The 20275-nt window shown below is 42.2% G+C and overlaps 1 protein-coding gene across 3 annotated transcripts; it reads left to right on the top strand.

Annotated features, from left to right (window-relative positions):
• Nucleotides 1-5127: 5127 nt before the first annotated feature.
• Nucleotides 5128-20135, top strand: TCP11 (t-complex 11). 3 transcript variants are annotated; one of them, XM_016146937.2, is made up of 10 exons: nucleotides 5128-5150; nucleotides 5698-5835; nucleotides 8387-8480; nucleotides 13068-13188; nucleotides 16482-16702; nucleotides 17387-17523; nucleotides 17794-18011; nucleotides 18105-18286; nucleotides 19039-19205; nucleotides 19703-20135. In XM_016146937.2, the coding sequence occupies exons 2-10, from the start codon at nucleotides 5712-5714 to the stop codon at nucleotides 19933-19935; spliced, it is 1497 nt and encodes a 498-aa protein (XP_016002423.2). In that variant the 5' UTR covers nucleotides 5128-5150; nucleotides 5698-5711; the 3' UTR covers nucleotides 19936-20135. The 3 variants fall into 3 exon arrangements, with proteins under 3 accessions (XP_016002423.2, XP_016002421.2, XP_016002424.2); XM_016146935.2 differs by lacking the exon at nucleotides 5128-5150 and adding an exon at nucleotides 5244-5360; XM_016146938.2 differs by lacking the exon at nucleotides 5128-5150 and adding an exon at nucleotides 5404-5491.
• The last annotated feature ends 140 nt before the right edge of the window (nucleotides 20136-20275 follow it).

The raw sequence follows: 20275 nt of genomic DNA, 5'->3' as shown, positions 1-20275 counted from the left end.
AGCTCAACTCTGTCTTGCGATGGCAGAAAAATATGTCTGTTGCCAGAAAGTGGATTCTCTACGGTGATGAAGAATGATCCTTATTTATGTCTGCATAGGTACATTCTGGGGCCCATAAAGGTTTAATTGTCCCTGTAACTAGTTTTTTTAAAAACCCACAAAGAGGCTGCCAGCTTTCCCCAGAGTTTAAAACCAACTGAATGTGGTTCTGTGGAAACTGCTTTAAGTGTGTAACTTGCACCGTGTCCTGGGGCACAAGGCGCGATTGTGTTGGGGACTCGAAAGATGCAGCTCTTAGGAAGACTTTTAAAGTCAGTGTTTGTGGCTTTGGGCTGCTGCTGACCCTGGCTTGAGAGAGAGAGAGAGAAAGTCACTGAGTCGTTGAGACTCCCTCACCAGGAGCCCGACTCTATAAATTACTCTTCCATGGTGCCACTGCCCCCTGCTGCCACCTTCTGGTTCAGGGGGACCGCTGTGACAGGACCCTAACTGAGCATCCTTCCTTTTCTCTTGAATGTTGTCATTGTTGGTTTGAAAGACTTTCAGGAAGCTAAGGACAAAGGGGAGATAGAAAGAGAGGACATATGTCTATGAGACAAAAAAGAGAAAGACACTGGAAACCGAACTGGGTCCACAGGGACACACTGTGCCTGACTAGTGGGGGGTGGGGTGGGGAGCAGTGTCACTCCTCCGGCACTGCTGCCTCCTCTGTTTGTGCTTATTTGTTCAACCTATAATTATTGATTGGGTACTTAAGAAGGTCCAGGCATAGTGGTGAATGAAATGCATAGTCTCTCTCTCTCAGAAAGCTTATAGTCTCACAGAGGAGTTAGACATTCAATAAATTATGCAAACAAACATATACTTACAAACTGTATTGACGGCTCTGAGGAAAAAGTAGAGAGAACCTAACGGAGGACCATAGAAGGTTCTCTGAGGAAGTCAGGCCTTACCTGAAGCATGAAAGGGAGAAGAACCCTACATGGGAGGGACAGCATGTGCAAAGGCTTGGAAGTAGGAAGGAGCAGGGCCTGTTAAGTGTCGCTGGTGGAGTGAGATGTGGCTGAACAAGCCGGCAGTCAACGCTGCTGCCAGAAACTTCTTGGTCCCCTCTTTGAGTCCTCTTTCCTTAAGGATGTGTAATGGTTCCCCCCATCTACCACACTTCACTCTGAGCTTCAAAAGGCCGCGTCCAGACTTCTCCTAGATTACCCCAACCCTTCTCACACAGTCAGTCCTCTTGGGTTCTGTGAAGAACACACATTTGTCAAAAGACTAAAGCAAATAGTCTTGATGTGTGGTTCTGTACCGTAAGGGAGGCTATAACAAAGTCTGTCCCGGTTTACATGACTCCAAGTGGTTCCATTTAAATGTCCCACCCTGTACTTATGAGTCCCTACCACTTTAGTTGACTGTTTATCTTCCAGTATACTCTCCTATACTTGCAGTCTTGGCCTCTATTTAACTTCATCTCTTACTTTCCATTTCATGACCTATCATTTACATTTTTCTTTAGTAAATGTAAATATTTATTTACAGTATTAACTTTTACTCTTGCTTAGCTCTATATATTATGGAATAAACAGACTATGATATGGGTTCTAGTCCTAAATTTTCCATAAACTGGTGGTGACCTTAGCCAAGTCATGTAACCTCACTGAGCCTAAGATGCTTTATAAAATAAGGGTTTTTTTTGTTGCTGTTATTTTGTTTTGTTTTGCTTTGTAAAGAGATCCATATTCAGGATTTCTCTTAAATTCTGTGGTTCTGTGTCTCTTGCACCCATCTGGGAGTATTTCTCTTACATCTTCGTCTTTATCCGCCCCTCTTTCAGAACGTCTTTATGGGTGGGACCAACTTTCTGCATAATTTGCTTTGGTGAGATAGTGTACTCAAGCTAGCATTTAACAAATGAGAATTAGTTACACTATTGGGTTTGGGTTAAAACTCATATATGTGGGGAACTGGTTGAGGAGCAGGAAAATTCTAGCTATAGGCCTGAAATTCTTTTAGCCTGCTTCTCAAACTGGAGTGTATGTATCCACGGCGGTATATAGAGGTGTACCAGCTAGTATAGGAAGCTCTTCCTTCTGGAACAAGAATTTGTGAAGATTTGAGGAGAGCAAATAGACAGTATTAAAACAAACATAGATATATTATGAATTGAAAATAAAAGTTGTATGATATCTTAATATAAAAGGGAAACCCTAAGGTGGACAACTTCGGGCATACTTCAGTGTGAGAGGAAATAGGCCTTTTACTTCTCTCCTTGGGGTGTGTAAGGAATAGTTTTCTTATAGGTCTTTTGAGGTATGTGCAGTTAAATAGGGTCAAGGTATTAAGTTACTCAGGAAGGGGACATTCACGCTAAATAATGGGCGTTTTTGGGAACTTCACTTTCACCCATTAGGGGAGTTTGAAGATGACCTGAGGTTGAGAGGGAGCCAGGCTGAAAAATAGACCTATTTCCAAAGACCAAATCAGTTCTTGCTTAGAATCCTGGCTAAAGGCTGTGTTGGAACAGTTCGAACTGATCCAAACAACTGGAAGATCTCTCTCACCTCCAGCAGCACTTCTTGTTTGTACCCCCTGCTCTCCGGTGGTACTTACTCTACCATTATGTGTTAATTATATTCTGTTGTTTATAGAGCCTTCTCAGCCAGAGTCAGGGAGGTAGCGTGAATGAAGAAAAAGTACATGATCAAGATAATGTAGGGAGGGAGCAAAAGAACTAAAATGTTAAATCAAGCTATATTCAGAGACTGCAACATGCTGATCAGCCCTATGGCCAGACCAGGAGAAGACCTACAGAACAAAGAAAGATTTCTGCTGGTATTGCTAACAACACATTTCCCTATACCATGAAGGGAAAATAAGAAAAACAGAGTCTTTAAGTGGTGCCCTACACAAAATAAAATCGTTCATTCCCTGTGGCTAAAACCACAGGGAACTTATGGGTTAAAGATTGAGAATTACCAGCAGGCCTTTCATGCTACATATTCTTCTTACCTTTTCATGCTATATCTTATCCTTCCTCACTGTATGTCCATATCAAAAGAAAATGGGTGAACAAAGTCTTTAAACTGTAACTCCAGGAACTAAAGACTGATATATAAACTGAATTCCCCATTCAGGGTCCTCCTCTCGGTTCCTCTCAGTATCTTTACTCTCTCTTTCTCTCACTGTCCCTGTCCTATTGTCTCTGTCCCTCTGAATCTCTCTTAGTCTCTCACTCTCTGCCTCTGAGAGGAGACCATGCTCTGTCTATGGAGCATTACCCTTTCTATAATAAACTTTCCTTTTGACTCTAACTTTGGTGTGTGTTTGAATTCTTTCTTACACTCCACCAAGAACCTCTTCTCTCTCAATGCCCGCTCCGTGCCCCGAATTTGCCCTGTCCTGCATCAAAGTCAAGAATTTGCTCGCCATGTGACTTTTGATAACTCCTTGAAATCACTCTGATTTTTGTTCATCTATTTGCTCATCTATTAAAATGGTCCAAAATAACACCCATCTTGCCTACTGAACAGGTAGAATTGTGTGTAGAGCATATGGATTTGCAATGTAAAAGCATTTCGTAAATCATTAAACAAAAACCAGTTATTATTAACTAAGACCCCAAAGGCAAGGAGGGTATATCTCTCACATCATCTTTCTATTTCCCTCAGCTTTTAACTTTGCCTAGTTAGTTCTGGTATATTAAAGCTAGAGATCCTGAGATACTGCCCCTGGACTGACCCTGGGAAAACATTAATTCTGTATTTCTCTCCTGCCTCATCCTCTACCCCTCTTCTGGCTTCAGTTCCCCCACACCCACCATGTGCTCCCACACCACTATATCTTCCCACTGTCCCCGCTGCCCGTTCCAGAGAATATGGGTATTAAAAGGACATTTAAAGAGGCTGTGTAATGTACGTGAATGAACTGTTTGAGTAATTTCAGGCATTAGCAGGGAGAGTTTCATGGTAATGCCACTTTTTGTGGGGAAAAGAACTGGTGTCATTCTGGGAAGTTTTTCCCAGAAATAAAAACCCCAGAGTTCTGGATTTTTTAAAAAGAGAAATCAACAACCTAACCTAAATATCTCCTTATGTAAAAACGAAGAATCATATTTTCATTGAACTTCTTGCTGAAGTCATACAAGTTCCTCCCACTTCTCCTAGGTTGTGGTGAAGGCTAGCCTGCTTCCTAGTTGACATCCGAGGGAAATAACAGGAAGGGGTGAGGAATAAGGGGCAGGTTTAGTATGTATTGGTCTGAGATACTCTCTGGCTAAATAGTAACTTTACTAGGTCATTCCCCTCATAACTTCCTGAGCCTCACAGCGGAGTGGACTTTCTTAAGCAGAAATGTTCTTGGGACTCTTCATTTTTCCCTTCAAAATGCACAAGTGGTTCAAGAAAATAAATCACATTCCACACTACCAAGGCAAAGGTTATAATGAGAACTTAGTTTCTTACAGGCAACACTTTCATCTTTTTTTTTTTTTTAAGTAGGCTTTTATGGTAAGAAATCAAATCAGACTAATCAAGAAGGATGGGAGAATATCGAGTGGAAATTTCCTTTTCATATCGTTGCGCTCCCCCCCCCCCCCCCCCCCCCGCAAAAGTGCAGGGATTGGAGGGGAAGTGGGGCTCATTCCAGGTCCAAATATCACTTCAGGGACAACAAAACAGCCAGGACCAAGAAAAGTCCATGACCTGGAGCCAGTTGGCTGGAAGCCCAGCCCCAGGTCACCGATGAGCCCACACTGCCTCCCGCTGACCAGCAGCAACTGGGAGAACCCAAGTCTCTAGGTTTCCACACCTGTAAAGTGAGAGAGGGGCCCTTCTCAATGTGCCCAGAATGTGCTAAAGCAATAACCCTCCTGGGTGTGGTTTTGTGCTTCTCGGGATATAGAAACAGCCTAGAGAGAAAGAAAACATATTGCTCTTTCCCTTTCTAAGTAGTTCCAGGTGATCTTTGTCGTGGGGGCGGGAGATGTCAGGAACGGGTGGACCCCAGCGGCCGTGTAACCAGAGGCCTGGAGGGCGCTTCGCACCCACGACGACTCAGTCGTGAGTCGTTGTTTCTACCCCCAGGTGCCCGGCGGGCTGCGAGCTCCTGGACCGCACGTGACCCCGCCCCGTTGCCCCAGGAGACAGGCAAAGGTTTGTTTTCAAATCTCGGACTCTCCCACCGAGGGCCTCTGGCGTCGCGGGCAGGGGTGGTCGCGGGGTCGGCGTCGTCGCCTGCGCGTCGCCATCTGGCCCCTCCCGGCCTCGCGCCCCCTCCGCCCCGCCGCGGTGGTACGGCCCGAGCTTGAGGCTGCGCGGCCACAGCGCCCAGTCGGGAGTAGGGGGCTGGTCACCAGGGAGAAGGTGAGAGGCCGGGAAGCCGAGCCGGCCTGGGGAGGGCGTTTCGGGCGAGGAGGTCGCCCAGCGGGCAGAGGAAGGGCCCTGCCCCGCGCGCCCGCCCTGTGCCACGGTCCCCTCCTGGCCTCGGTGTCCTTGTGTGTCCATTACTCAACTTCACTCTGATTTCTCGTCCCTCCTCCTCCAGGCCTCTTTGTCCATGTCTGTGCTCTGAGCGACTTTGAAGTTGCCCTCTTTTGAGTTGTCTAGATCAGACGCATCGTGCCGGGCCTCAGTCATCTCTTGGCAGTTGGAGAGCCCAGCTGCCCCGGCGCCAACAACATGCCATTTCTCCCTCACCCAGGTTCCGTCAACAAAATGCTGTACGTCGAGGAGAATGTGCCCGTGAAGGACCCCGGCGATGCAGAGAGCGGCCCCTGTAAGCTCGAAACACCAGGACAGACCCAGGAGGACAAGAGCAACCTCGAGGACCATCCTCCCCGTAGGTTCATCCCTGGCGGCCCTGTCTCCCCTCAGAGATGCTTAGTGTGGGTCAGGTTGGAAGGAGCCATTTAAGAGCCAGCAGCCTCTTTGGCGCTGCAGTTCTCTATCCTCTCTCTTCTTACGGTTTGCCCTTCTTCTTCCCTTCACCCCAATCTCTAGGCCCCCTATTGACCACAAGTCTTCAAAGAGCTTTTGGTCCTAGAGCAAGAAGTGACCTAAGTGTGATTACTTGAATCTGGCAAGATTTGAAGCTGAGTCAGTTCAAAGCCATCTTTGTTGTTATTGTATTTTGAAATCATAGGTATAAAATGAGAGACATCGGCGGTAGATTTTAAAGAACCCAAATGACCCCAGATGGGAATTGTGTTCTTCCTGGGCTTCATTGTCTCAAGTAGTCATACTGCCCTGAGCTCATATTGTTGGGCTCTTATACTATAGTAGATGTTCTTTTATGTTCCTGTTGGGGCACAAGGTTACTTCGGTTGGTCTAATCTCACTGGGATTCAGCCTGCATTTCTCTTATAATCTCCAGAGAATTTAACCAGTCATCAATCTGAAGATCTAGGCTCATTCTTGAAGATTGAAATGGGAAAAATTATTTCAAGGCCATGGTACCAACCTGAATTACATTTGTTTCTCTCGTAGCCACGTGGGGTCGCTGCTGGTTAACGGACTGGCACTAAAGTGACTTTGGAATCCCTATTTGGAATAGGTATTCAGTAGATATGAACCTGACATGGGGTGAAAGTCACTTTTTTTTTTTTTGTAAATACCATTAAAACGATTTAAGTTCTTGAGATGGCTATTTAAATAAATCCATAGGTAAAACAACTCTGCACAAAAACCAAATTCTTCTTTTTGAGAAAATAAATTTTAAATTTTATATGTTAGGTTTACTTGGTTAAGTTATTCTATTATCTCAAAAATTTCTTTGTCCTTGGGCTATGGATTTTTAAAATCTGTCTCAGTTGCATTATACTTCTAAATTCTCTTTGAACCCTCTCCTGAATTTTACAGCTGTTGCAGTTGCATAGTGCTATGGCGACCAACAAAACAATCTTGTCAAAGCAGGCTATGAACTTTGGTTTGTTGTAGTTGGAAAGTGTTTCTGTGTATAATATTTCCATCAGTCTTCAATGAGCTGCTATAGCTCAGTCTCTGAAGATTTTCTTTTAGTTCTCATTTCAAATTAGTGAATTAGTGGTAAGTCCATTTACATATTTAACTGTTTTACCATTTCGGCTGGAACTAAAGACTTTGGAGAGGCTGCAAAAAGGGAACTTCTGCTATCCACTTAAAGTTCAGTTCACCTTTATGTTTACCTTAGCAGGGGCTTATTGTGTGTTCTTTCTCTCTATTTTTTTCTCTTACCAAGAATGCAAGTCGTGACTTTACTTCATCATGTATCTTCTAAGAACAAAGGCATTCTGTATAACCTCTTTTCTACAATAAGTTTTTCCTTTTTACATTATTAAATCTTCTCACTAATGGGAAACTTAAATGTTTACAAAGTAGAGAGGCCGATCTAACGAACTCCCATTTAATCATCATGCAGCTTCAACAATGATCAAGTCGTGGCCAGTCTTAGTTTATTTATATCTCCTCCACATCTTGGAGCCAAATACTTTCCTGTGAACAAATGAAGCTTCATTGAAAGAGAGTGAGAAAATATGATTTTTGTGTGCAACTTTGTTTTATATGCCAAGTAATCATTATAATTACCATATATGCCTATTATGTGAAAATGATATCAGCTAGGTCTTTAATAAGAACTTAGAACAGTGGTTCCCAAATGCTGGTTTGTGACAAAATTCTTAGCAATATTTAGTAAAATGAAATAAAGATGTTATAATGAATTTGTCCTCAAGCTAAATTGATTCTATTTAAAGGATTACTCTTTATTCTGACACTATTCCCTTTCTGCTCTTTTGGAGATTACATTATTCTTTCTTTCATGAAATGACGGTTTTGGTAGTGGTAGAGTGGATTTTTTTTTTAATTCACTTATTTGCATGTTTCACTGTCCATACTTGGCCAAACAAAAAAACTGGCAAGTTGTCAGTTGCTCAGAATCTTTTCGAAAATTTAATTATGCTGTGAAATTCTAAAATCTGGGAACTACTGCTTTAGAAGACCAAATGACATTGGCACCATGCAGTACTATGTGTGTGGAGAATTTAACTCTCAGAGGCAGGAAGAGAAGTGTGGAATCATAGTATTTGTTTATTATAAAAAATGTTTATTTTTGCAAATAAATTGTTCCTTTGCTGCTTAATTTACTTTGTAAGAGAAAGGTTTTAATCAGTTTCACATTATGTTTTTTATAAAATAACTTTGTCCTTCCCTACCCCCATGCTGGACTACTGTGAGAGGCAAGTCACAGGGCCTGGAATTCAGAACATGTATGATTGGAATGGTTGAATGAGTCTGTGTAAGATCAGTTTGAATTCAAATTTGGGACCTACTCAGTAGAGTGAATCTCTGAATAAAACAGAAATTCAGACTTGTGTGGGTTCACTGTTGTCTACCGTAAGTTCTTTCTGTCACAGGTCTGATAAATACAGTTAATGACGTTTCCAAGATGAGCAATGAGACTGGGATGAAGCGTGATTTCCACATGGAAGAGGTTTTACCTCAGAGCAGGTACAGGCTCCTAATTTTCCTTTTTTTTTTTTTTCCATCCTGGCATAGGTATTTAGCACTAATGGCTCCAGACCAGACTTGAAGCATTTTAATTTAATAATACGATCAATGTTTGAATATAAGCCTTAAGAGTTCTCAACAACTTAAACAGAAGAGTAATCAGTTTTAATTAGTATCAGAGAGTCGAGAAGCAAATTTTATTTAATCAGTGAATAAACCAAAGCAACTGTTAGAATGTTCATGGTGGATTTCAGATCTTCTTTGACAAATAAGGAGGAGGTACCCTGGAGTAAGTTATCTATTGCTGCATAACAAATTTCTCCAAAATTTAGTAGCTAAAACAACATTCATTATCTCAGTTTCTGTGGGTCAGAAATATGGGCATGGTTTAATTGTATGCCTCTGACTCAAGGTCTCTCATAATGTTGCAGTCAGTTTGTTGAGTGGTGGCCAGAGCCTCCCTCAGCTCCTTGCCACTTGGACCTCTCTGTAGGGCAGCTCACAACATGGTAGGTGGCTTTCCTCTTTCAGAGTGAGAGCAGGAGAATGAGAGTGTAAGAGTCAGTGCCCAAGATGGAAACTGCGGGTCTTTTTGTTACCTTATCTCAGAACCGATATCCCGTGCCTCTGCTACTTTCTGTTCCCTAGAAGGGAGTCACTAAATCAGCCCATACCCCGGGGAACGGGATTACACCATGGTGTGAATACCAGGAACTATATATCTTTGAGATCATTTTATCAGCTGCCTACACATAGCTCCTATCATTTACTCTTTTAAGTGATCACAGATTAGAGAGGCACAGATTAAAAGGTTAATTTTCTTGTAGTGGTGTTTTCAACTCTTTCCCCCCCCTCCCCCGGCTTCATGATCTGGTAAATTTATTTATTAGGACCAGACCCTGTTGATACATGATACCCTGCCCCCACCTTGAACAAGTTTTTTTTGATTCTTCTTAGTTCTGTTCACATCGCAATAAATAAATAGAATCCTTCAGTAAGTATGAATTGAGTGGCTCTGCTGGCTTATTGGCAGTTAAGTGGGTAAATTCACTGTCAGATTTTACATTTTAAAACAGTTCTAATTTCCCACTAATAGCCAGATAAATGGCAGCTTGTGATTGGTCAGATTTCCTAAATGCTTTTGTTATTTGGCAACTTCAGGGAATCCGTTACTAAAGTACCATTCTCTGTCACTGGGTCTTCATGCTCTGATTTGCCCTTGCCTAGTGCCAGTAGGTGTCCATACCAAGCACAACTCTTCCGGAAACAGGTTTTCGCCAAAATTCAGATCTAGTGCCTCATTGCTTAGATATGTTTGTTACTGACAGGAAAGAAGAAAAATGAAACCGGGAGAGTGAAGGTCTGCTAAGGGGATGGTGGGGAGTAGAGGAAATGAGAGAGAGAGAGAAACGAAGAAGGGGAAACAGTACTATTCAGAGCTGGATTTTCAAGTAAGGTGATACACTATCCCTGGAAAAAGGTTGAAGTAGAGTTTGAGGCTATTCATTATTGGCAGTTGGCTTTACTTTAGGCTCATAAGATGACATTAATTACAGTTGTGGGTTCCTAAAGGAAATCCCATGTTTGAGTATTCATTCATCAGGCATTTACTGAGTCCTTATTATGTGGCAAGAAAATGCTGAGTGCTGGGGAGAGATATAGCCATAGCCCTAGCTATAGACAAGTAAGGCACTGTCTTTGCCATCGGGAAGTTTTCATAGGGGAGACAATGACTGATAAATTAACTTATAGGGGTGTGTATAGAGTTTAATGAGAGTAATCAGCTGCCTAAGCAAGATCAGAGAAGATTTGCCCGCGGAGGAAGATTTTGCCCACAAAGACTTGAATTGAGTTTTAGAGGATGAATAGGTGCTTTCCAAGTGGTATGGGTTGTAAAGGATGCTCCAAGCAGAGGAAACATATTGTAGACACAGAATGGTGGTGGAATATGGTATGTTCTTTATGAGCAGCTTGGTACAGTTGAACACAAGATATTATGAGGTAGGAGGAGATAAATTAGAAAGGGAGGCAGAGTACTCTCAGGAAGGGTTATACAGGATAAGCCATTTATGCCGGTAGTGATGGGAGGCCCTTAAAGGACTTTAAATAGGCATGATATCTGAACACAATTGCATCCTAGAAAAATCATTGATTTTAGAGTGAATTGGTGGAGAACTGATTAGAGAGACAGAACTGAAGGCAGGGAGGCAAGTTAATAGACTATGGCAGTAGTCCAGGTAAGAGATGATAATAAGAAAGAAATTCCAGAGACATTTAAGAATCAAAATTTATGGAACTTGGGGATAGACTAATAAATAGGAGAAGAGTTAAGAACGATTCTAGTACGCACTGGAGCATTAGATTGCAGTTGGTTACCTCTGATGATGGAGATTTGTGTGTTGACAGAGGAACTTCGAGTTATTTTATTCATCTTTATATTGCCTTTTTTTTTTTCTTTTTACAAGGAGCATGCATTACTGCTGTTTGGTTTTTTCTGTTTTGTTTTTGTTTTTGTTTTTTGAAGGAGGGTATGTTTAATTCAAGAAAACCAGTAGCTATTTGGAAATTATTAGATACAACCTCAGAGTTTTCAAATAGTTCTTTTTCTCCTTATTAGTCTAATGGAGACATCATTTAAATAAACATTCAGAGAAAAAATAATTCCTATCTTTTTTTAATTAATAGTCTTAATTTTTTAAGAGTAGTTTTAGTTCTGCAGAAAAATGATCAGAAAGTACAGAGTTCCCTTGCACACAGTTCCCCCTATTATTTACATCTTGTACTGATGTGGTACATTTATATAATTGATTATCCAGTATTAACACATCTTTATTAAGTCTATAGTTTACTTTGGGGTTAACTTTTTGTGTAGTACATTCTATAGGTTTTAAAACGTATAATGACATATTCACTATTACTATGTCATACAGAGTAATTTCACTGCCCTAAAAGTCCACTGTCCTCTACTTATCCATCCTTCTGTTTCTTCCTCCTTCCCAAATCCTTGGCAAGCCCTGATATTTTTACTGTCTACATAGGCTTCCAGAACGTCCTATAGTTGGACTCATATAGTATATATGTAGTCTTTTCAGATTGGCTGCTTTCACTTAGCAGTGTGCATTTAAGATTCTTCAATGTATTTTAGGGTCTTGCTAGCTCATTCCTTTTCAGCACTGATTCATATTCCATTGTCTGGATGTTACAGTTTATCCACTCACCTACAGAATGATACCTTAGTTGCTTCCCAGAATAAAGCTGCTGTAAACCTCCGTTTGCAGGTTTTTGTGTGGGCACAAGTTTTCATACCAAGGAGCATGATTGCTGGATCGTATGGCAAGAGTATGTTTGTAAGAAACTGCCAAACTCTCTTCCAGAGTGGCTGTATCATTTTGCATTCCCACCAGCAATGAATGAGAGTTCATGCTGTTCCACATCCTCGTCAACATTTGGTTTTGTCAGTGTTTTGGATTTTGGCAGTTCTAATAAATGTGTAGTGGTATCTCATCTTTATTTTAATTTGCAGTTCCCTAAGGACAGATAATGATGAGTATCTTTTCACATGCTTATTTGCCATCTGTATATCTACTTTGCTGAGGTGTCCGTTCAGGTCTTTCCTCACTTTAAAATTGGGTGTTATTGACTTTCAAGAGTTCTTTGTGTATTTTGGATAACAGCCCTTTATCAGATATGTGTTTAGCAAAGATCGTCTGTGGCTTATTCTCTTAACAGTGTCTCTCACAGACCAGAAGTTTTTAATTTTAACGAAGTTCAACTTACCAATGTTTTCTTTCTTTGATCTTGTTTTTGGTATTGTATTTAAAAGTAATTGTCATGCCCAAGGTCACTAGATTTTCTGTTATTTTCTAGAAGTTTTATAGTTTTACATTGTAAAATGTAAATTTAGGTCTATGATCCATTTGTGGAAGGTATAAGATCTGTGTCTAGATTAATATTTTTGCATGTGATATCCAGTGGTTCTAGCACCATTTGTTGAAAAGACTGTTTGTCCTTTCTAAATGGAATTACCTTTGCTGCTTCTGTTTTTCTGAGGAGAAAAAAAGACAGATCTTTCTGGCTTCCATGACTGGCTACATGGTGATACCACTGAGACTGAGAATATAGGAGGAACAAGTTTGTAAGAGGAAGAGAGTGAATTCAATTTTAGACCTACTGATTTAAAAATAAATAAACATGAGTATTCAGGTATTGTCAAAGAAGGAAAATTCTTTCCTTCATTTTAGGACTATAAGAAAATGAAAGATCATTTAGTTCATTGCTACATTTATACATAAATGAAATCTAGGCTAGATGCAGAATTAGTGCTAAACGCTCACAGTTCTCCCTGCTGCGTAGGAAGTGCTGTTCTGGAACTGTAAGGAGCCTTTCCTAGAGGTTGCGATGATGCCTTTGACACCCAGGTATAACCCCAGCTTGTTCAACTCTGCTGCAGTTCAAATATAGTTCCTGGCCTTCCCCTGTCAGTATAATGGTCTTTTATGATATCAGAGGGTATTTGGGGCTTAGGAAATAACGACTGTATGGCAGTTTTTGGATAGAAAAAAATTCATTTATTTAACCTTTTTACAGTCTGGAAGGCAAGGTCAAGGAGAAAATGCACAATGCCTTTTGGGATCATCTTAAAGAGCAACTATCAGCTACTCCCCCAGACTTCAGCTGTGCTCTTGAACTTCTAAAAGAAATTAAAGAGGTAGGTGACCAACTTTCTATTTGTAGATGTAAAGTTCCTAGACATCCCCAGCTCATTCGAGTGTCAGAGGCTAGCAAATCCTAACTGAGCATGATCCATGAATGAGACAGAATCTAATCAGGAGATAGAAGTCACACAGTAATTTCAACAAGGAAGTTTTGTTATAAAAATTTTTAAAAAAGGGAATTGGAGAAATGGGTCTTTGGGCTAGTAAGAAGCAAAGAGAACTCTAAAGAATACTGGTATATCAGATATAAGAAGAACCCACTATACCCCTAGGGCTGATGTAGGGCTCCCAAGGACTTATTTTAGAGGGCAAAGCTTGGGGAAGTTGCTGGCTTATGTGTGCTGCTGGCCACTGTATACTGCAGGAGCTAGGTGCTGGAGCACCCATCTGTGCCTGGCACTAGAGAAGCCAGCCACTAAGACTGTAGAAGCTGGCTACGCATACTACAGGAGCTTGCCAAGTGAGCATTCCAGAATCAGAAAGAAAAGCTTTTGCCTTTTGTAATATCTTTCTAGTATGTGATAGACACACCCTAAGGTAACCCCCCAGTGATCCACACCCTGATATAATCCTCTCTCCTTGAATGTGGACAAGATCTGTAACTTGTCTCTTCACCAATGGAGTATGGCAAAGGTTGTAGGATGTCACATCTCGTTATGTAAGATTCTGTCTTAGCAGCCTGGAGAGAGTGAGTGTCCTGCTGGTCTTGACGAAGCAAACAGGTATGTTGTGAACTGCCTATGAAGAGGGGCCACATGGCACAGAAATGCAGGTGGCCTCTAGGACCAGTGTCCCACTGATAGTCAATAAGAAGCTGGGGGCCTCAAGTATACAGCTGTAAGGAAATGAATTCAGCCAATAATTTGAATGAGTTTGGTAACAGGTTGTTCCTAGTCAAGCTTCCAAATAAGATTGCAGTGCAGCCACCACCTTGGGTACAGCCTGTGAGACCCTGAACAGAAGACCCAGTTAGAACTGTGCCTGGACTCCTGACCCACTGAAGCTGTGAGAGAGATAATAAATGTATATGCTATTTTAAGTCTTGTAAGTTTGTTAGGCAGCACAGAAAACTAATAGTGCCTTCTACAGATGAAGCTTAAAATTTACTATCTGGTAAAGGAAAACTAAAGGGACTTCATTTTTTCATAGAAGAGTAAAGAAAGATGGATTTGGAGCTGAGAGAAATTGATAAATGTCACATTTCATTCCTTTGGTCACCGAGCTTCCATATGCACGCTCTACGCACATTTGAACTCCTGGATTGTCCAGTCTTATAGCTGTGTAGATCAGACAACAAACACCTAGTTCCACAAGGGAAGCTCAGACCATGTGGTCACCCAGTGTCCTATGATGAGGTGTTTACTTTCCTGCCAAGACCTAGGAGCAAGCCAGAAACTTTCTCAAAAGACAAATAGTTATGTTCAGAAGAGGGTATAGATTTACTCCAAAATGCTAGAGATCTGTGTTGTGATACTCCTATTGATACTTGGCCAGAGGCTCTCTATGTCACCCTTACTTGCCATGGATGCTTCAGATATCATTGAACCTGCCGTGTCATGAGGCTTGTATGACAGTCCGGACTCGGGGCAGAGTCTACTCTGGCTCTGGTTCCACTTGAAATTGGCAACCTTGTGAGTGGCTCTAAATGAGTGTCAGGTAAGAACATTTAAACCTATGGAGAATTTTTATAAGAGTTTGAGTTTATTCGAGCCAAACTGACAACATGCCAGGAAGCAAGATCTTCAGTGCTCCAGAGGATGACAGTTTTGCAGTTTCTTTTATTTTTTAATTTTTATTTTGCTTTTCTTTTGCTGTTTATTTTATACATTGAGAATTGAGGAAATGTAAGGAAGTTTATATTTAACATGATTATGTATTCCCTTGAGAGGTCTGAAAAAGGATTACTCTGGCATTTCAGGAGTGTGTTAACCTAGATACATAAGAACAATGGACAGGGCTGGCTTAAGGCAAAGAGAAATCTTTCACTAAAGAAGTTATATGCCTCAGAGGTGACTACCCCATGACTTTCCCAGTTAGGAATTATCAGATCACACTGTGAGGTTAGTTTCTGTTACTTGACTTGTAGATTGATCACAGAGCCCATTTTTCATCCACAAAACTCAAATGTGGTGTAGGTTGCATCGAAAACCGAAAAAGGTCTTCAAGTGCCTTTTTCTTCCATGGTGGGTGGTTTGAGGTACAGCAACTTGTCTTTCACCTTGGAGGGGATAGCTTGACAAGGTCCAGACCACCGAAGCTTGGGCAACTTCACTGAGGTGATGGGCCACTGAATTTCTGTCAGGATTATCTGCCCCTCTCGTTCGCATATTTTTCTAAGGCATCTAAAATACTTGCTACTTCCTGCTCATCAGAGCCAGTGGACATATAGCCATTTGAATTTGAACCTCACTCATGGTACCAGTTTTGTATCACTCATGGTCTAGTCAGGAGAAAGAAACCAGGCAGGAATTTGAACAAAGAGAAGCTGGTGCTGCAGGAGCTTGCCGAGGTGGAGCACACCAGATCCAGGAAGGAGGACCTCTACTAACAAAACTTAACATTGTGCCAGTCAGCAAAGTAAAAATATATAAAGGGCCTGGCTCCATTTTCAGAGTAGGCAGTGAACGGTAGACTTGAAACTGAGAGGCTCCCAATTGATAACTGGTATAGTTTACCATTTCAATAGATAATATGGAGCAACTTGCATTTTATTTGTTCAAGATGAAGCTAAACAGATGGGATCTTGCTATGACAACCCAGTACTCCATTCATTTGAATCCCAGCCCTCACCCCCACCATGTTTTGTATATTACAGAGGCACAGAGATGAAGGAATGTCTCTGATCATGGGGAACTTATATTTTGGGGTTAACAGGCTATTTCTAGTGACTCTTAACAGTTCCCTTGCCTATTTTATCTTTGCCCTTTGAAGTAAAATTTCAAAAATGCCTGCTTTTTGAAATGAAGAGTTCCTCATTCCCATGTAATGGTATATATTTTATATTTGTTGCACCTGTGTTTCTTTTTACCACACTCCTTTATCTCTTTATCTCATTCTGCCCTAAAAATGATATATTATTGTGATAATTAAATTTCTAAAGCCTTGAACTATTACTTGGCCCCTAAACAAAGATAAATAGAACTCCCTAGGAAATTCAGGAGCCTGATTTCTTGATCCTTAAAAGACACAGGCTGGCATATCTTTGTCTAAAGGGGTTGTCCATTAGAGAAAGTTTGGGGCTCTAAACAGAATGCAACTCCTTCTTTGACTTTTCTTTCCTGGGTAGATCTTGCTGTCACTGCTGTTACCACGCCAGAACCGCCTAAGAAATGAGATCGAAGAAGCTCTGAACATGGACATCCTCAAGGAAGAAGCAGAACATGGGGCCCTAAATGTCCCACATCTCTCTAAGTACATTCTCAACATGATGACGTTGCTGTGTGCACCAGTTCGAGATGAAGCAGTGCAGAAACTAGAGAACGTTACAGACTCTATTTGGTTACTGAGGTGTGAAACTTGATCCGTGGGCGAGGAAAAGCTGAGCGGGACGCTGGATGATCCTCCCCGTGTTGCCCGTCTTGGCTGGCTCTTCCCTATTGGACTCCTGACGAACTCCTTTTTCTCTGGCCTATTAGCTTTTCTTTTCCAAAGTTGGCCTTGCCAGGGCCCTTTGGTTATCCTTAGATTGATTGGGCCCCCTGTATAACATCTTACCATAAAACATTAGTATATGTGGTCTTTCCTTCCAAGGAGTTAAACATCACTGTCCCAAGTTTTCTCATCATAGTTCACACAATATGAGGGGACAGGAGTGGGAGGCTATCCCTGTTTCCGAGCTATAGAAACCAAGACTCAGAAAGTTAAAAAAAAAGTGAAATAGCATCTCTTGTAATCCCACTTCCCAGAGAGAATTGTTAGCATACTGGTGTTTTTTCCCACTGACTACGTTTTTAAAGAGACAACAGAATGACTGTTGTGGAAAGATACCTAACTCATAGGCTTCGAGGTCAGGAGACTTATCTGTTCCCAGCTCTGCCACTCACTCTGGGCCTTGGGTACTGGGCCACGTGTCATCTTTTGTAAATTTAGAAGGCAGCATTAAGGTAGTTTTAAAGCCCCTCCTAATTCTAGAATACAGTGATTTAATGACTCCTTGTATAGTATAACTGTTCTGTTTTCTCTTTATGTTAGGGGGATCTTCCAGGTTCTGGGCCTGATGAAAATGGACATGGTGAACTACACTATCCAGAGCCTTCAACCCCACCTACAGGAACATTCCATCCAGCATGAACGGGCTAAATTCCAGGAACGCCTCAACAAGCAGCCTAGTATGTATATAACTTGAGGGCAGGTGTGGGGAGGTGCGACCTTGGGTCTGACTTTCATGATGCTAAGGGGTATTCTGTCTCTCTTAAGGAACAGAAATTTTCTCCTCATTTAGGGGGAGAGAGAAGGAACAGTTATGTAAGACATAAAGATATCCCCACCCCCCAAATCAATTATTTATTGATTAGGAGTATATTTTGAAAAGAACCATAGTCTTGAAGCCTCAGGGATGCAGATGCTGCAGATGCTTACACACTCTGTTCCTGTTACAGGCCTCCTCGATCACACCACCAAATGGCTCACCCAAGCGGTAGCAGACCTCACCACGCTGCCCCCAACTTGCCCTGACACTCCTGACTCCTCCAGTGTGTCCTGCACCTCTCTAAATGAGGCAGCCAACAGCCCAGAGCCCCTCAGCCCCGCTATGGTGCTGTCCCAGGGCTTCCTGAACCTTCTTCTCTGGGACCCTGAAAATGAAGAATTCCCTGAGGTAGGGCTGTGTGGGGCATTACCCTGTTGTTTTGTATTCAGGACTTCCACCAGGACCCTCCTCCTGACAGCCTGTCCTTCTCTGCTTCCTCAGACAGTGCTGATGGATAGAACCCGGCTGCAGGAACTGGAGTCCCAGTTGCACCAGTTAACCATCCTGGCCTCGGTTTTGTTAGTGGCCAGTAGTTTCTCTGGCAGTGTTCTGTTTGGCTCGCCTCAGTTTGTGGATAAGCTGAAACGGATAACCAAAGCCCTCATGGAGGAGTTTAATTCCAAGTGAGCTGCACAGATTTTTTTATTTAAGTAGATGATATTTGGTATGAAGACATAGGCAGATAATGATAGCTTACATTCCACCACAAACCACAGAAAGGCCCTTTGGAATCATTTGCAGAGGTCATTGGTGTCCTTCCGTAAGTTGTCTTGAGGCTTGTGACAAAGAAAAATAAACCCATCTTCCAAAAAGAGTAGTGTGGAGGATAATTTGCTATAAAAGGGTTCATTATTTTATTTGCTACAAAGGAGTTATTATCTAGTTGAGTGGATGATGGTGGGCTCATCTCTGTATATGCAGGAGTTGATCACCAGTCAGCAATATTGATTGAAAGTTCACTGTGTGTAGGGCATCACATCAAAGGAATCGGAAGGCCTGGTTTGTCACTGTAACTGGTGAGAGGAGGACAAAGGACCATGGAAAATGTCCCCCAAAAATCTTAAAACACAGATTCCATGGGGCTAAAGAATACTAAGTCGATCCAAGGACCAGATCCTTGTCCGGAGTTTATTTTGGTTTATCTTTTTTACTAAGAAGTAGGACATGGTATCATACATAGATATTAGTTGATATCTTGAGGGTAGGAGTGAAGGCACCGAACCTACCTAGTGACCTCTGCTGCTACCAGGGGCTGAGGTAAGGGCAGGGAGTCAGTCTCTCGAGTGGCCCCAGCTTCTGGTGTGGAGCTTCCCAGGCTCTGGCCTTAAGCCAGGGCCACCTGGTAGATACCAGCTTACTCTCCTTTGTGGTCTAGGTCTGAGGAGGCTATGCTGATGACTGTGAGTGAACAAGTATCTCAGGAAATCCATCGAAGCCTCAAGAACATGGGCCTTGTTTCTCTGAGCAGTGACAACACAGCATCTTTGATAGGACAGCTCCAGAACATTGCCAAGAAGGAGAACTGTGTCCGCAGTGTCATTGGTGAGAATGCCTTGGGGTGATGAGAACATTGTGGGGAGAGATTCCAACCCTGGAAGTCAGTTACTGAACAATTTAACAATATAAAAGCCATGATCATTGAGCAAGTCACTGTTTAAGCTTTAGTTTTTTCAAAATGCTGGACTGAAATAATTAAGGACCAGCTCTGTGGTTCTAAGGCAGATTGGCACCCAGGAATTTTTGACTTCTAGGTGTGGCATACTGTTATGTCAAATACTCAGTAGGATCTAACCGATGGAGACTTAAGAAATCTTTAGAATAGTCAAAAATTTCCTAGCCCATTAGTTTTCGATTTTTGCTTTGTCCTTGAGAGCTAGATAGCAGCTCCCTTCCCCCCAAAACAAAACAAATTTCCTTATCTCTAGCTAAGTGGGCCTGTTAGTGAATATCTCAGTTAACTTAGAACTTGAGTGAGTACAGGGGTACTGTGTCTCCCTGAAACTTGTTTGCCTTTCTCTTCTGTCTTTTCCTGCTCATAGATCAGCGGATCCATTTGTTTCTCAAATGCTGTTTGGTTCTTGGAGTGCAGCGATCTCTGTTAGATCTCCCTGGAGGCCTTACTCTAATTGAGGCAGAACTGGCAGAACTGGGCCAGAAGTTTGTCAACCTAACGCATCACAATCAGCAGGTGTTTGGCCCCTACTACACGGAGATCCTAAGAACCCTCATCCCCCCACGCCAGGCACTGGAAACAGAAGCGCAGTCTGTCTGATAGCACCAGCTGCAGGCCCTGGCACTTTGGACCCAGGAGAGAAGCTCAGCATTTTCCTGGGGCAACATCACCAGTGACCAACAAAGCAGCAAGCCTTCCTCCTCTCTTGCAGCCAACACCAGAGCTGTAGTGATCACTCATGTAAACGCCGACTGGTCCAAACCCATATAAATTTCACTAATAAACTTCTGAACTGCAAGCAAACCACTGTTCTTGTGCTACAGCTATGGCCAAGCCCGGTGCCCTCAGCCCCCAACTAGCTAAGAAGCCAACAGGCCCCTAGTTTTTTTTCCACTGGCTACATGCTCCCTTCAACGCGAGAAGCTGAGAAGCCAGGTGC

The sequence above is a fragment of the Rousettus aegyptiacus genome, unplaced genomic scaffold (assembly GCF_014176215.1).
Source record: "Rousettus aegyptiacus isolate mRouAeg1 unplaced genomic scaffold, mRouAeg1.p scaffold_m13_p_1, whole genome shotgun sequence".
Lineage (NCBI taxonomy): Eukaryota > Metazoa > Chordata > Mammalia > Chiroptera > Pteropodidae > Rousettus > Rousettus aegyptiacus.
The sequence above is the reverse complement of the archived record's forward strand: the minus strand, read 5'-3'. Positions and strand labels throughout refer to the sequence as shown.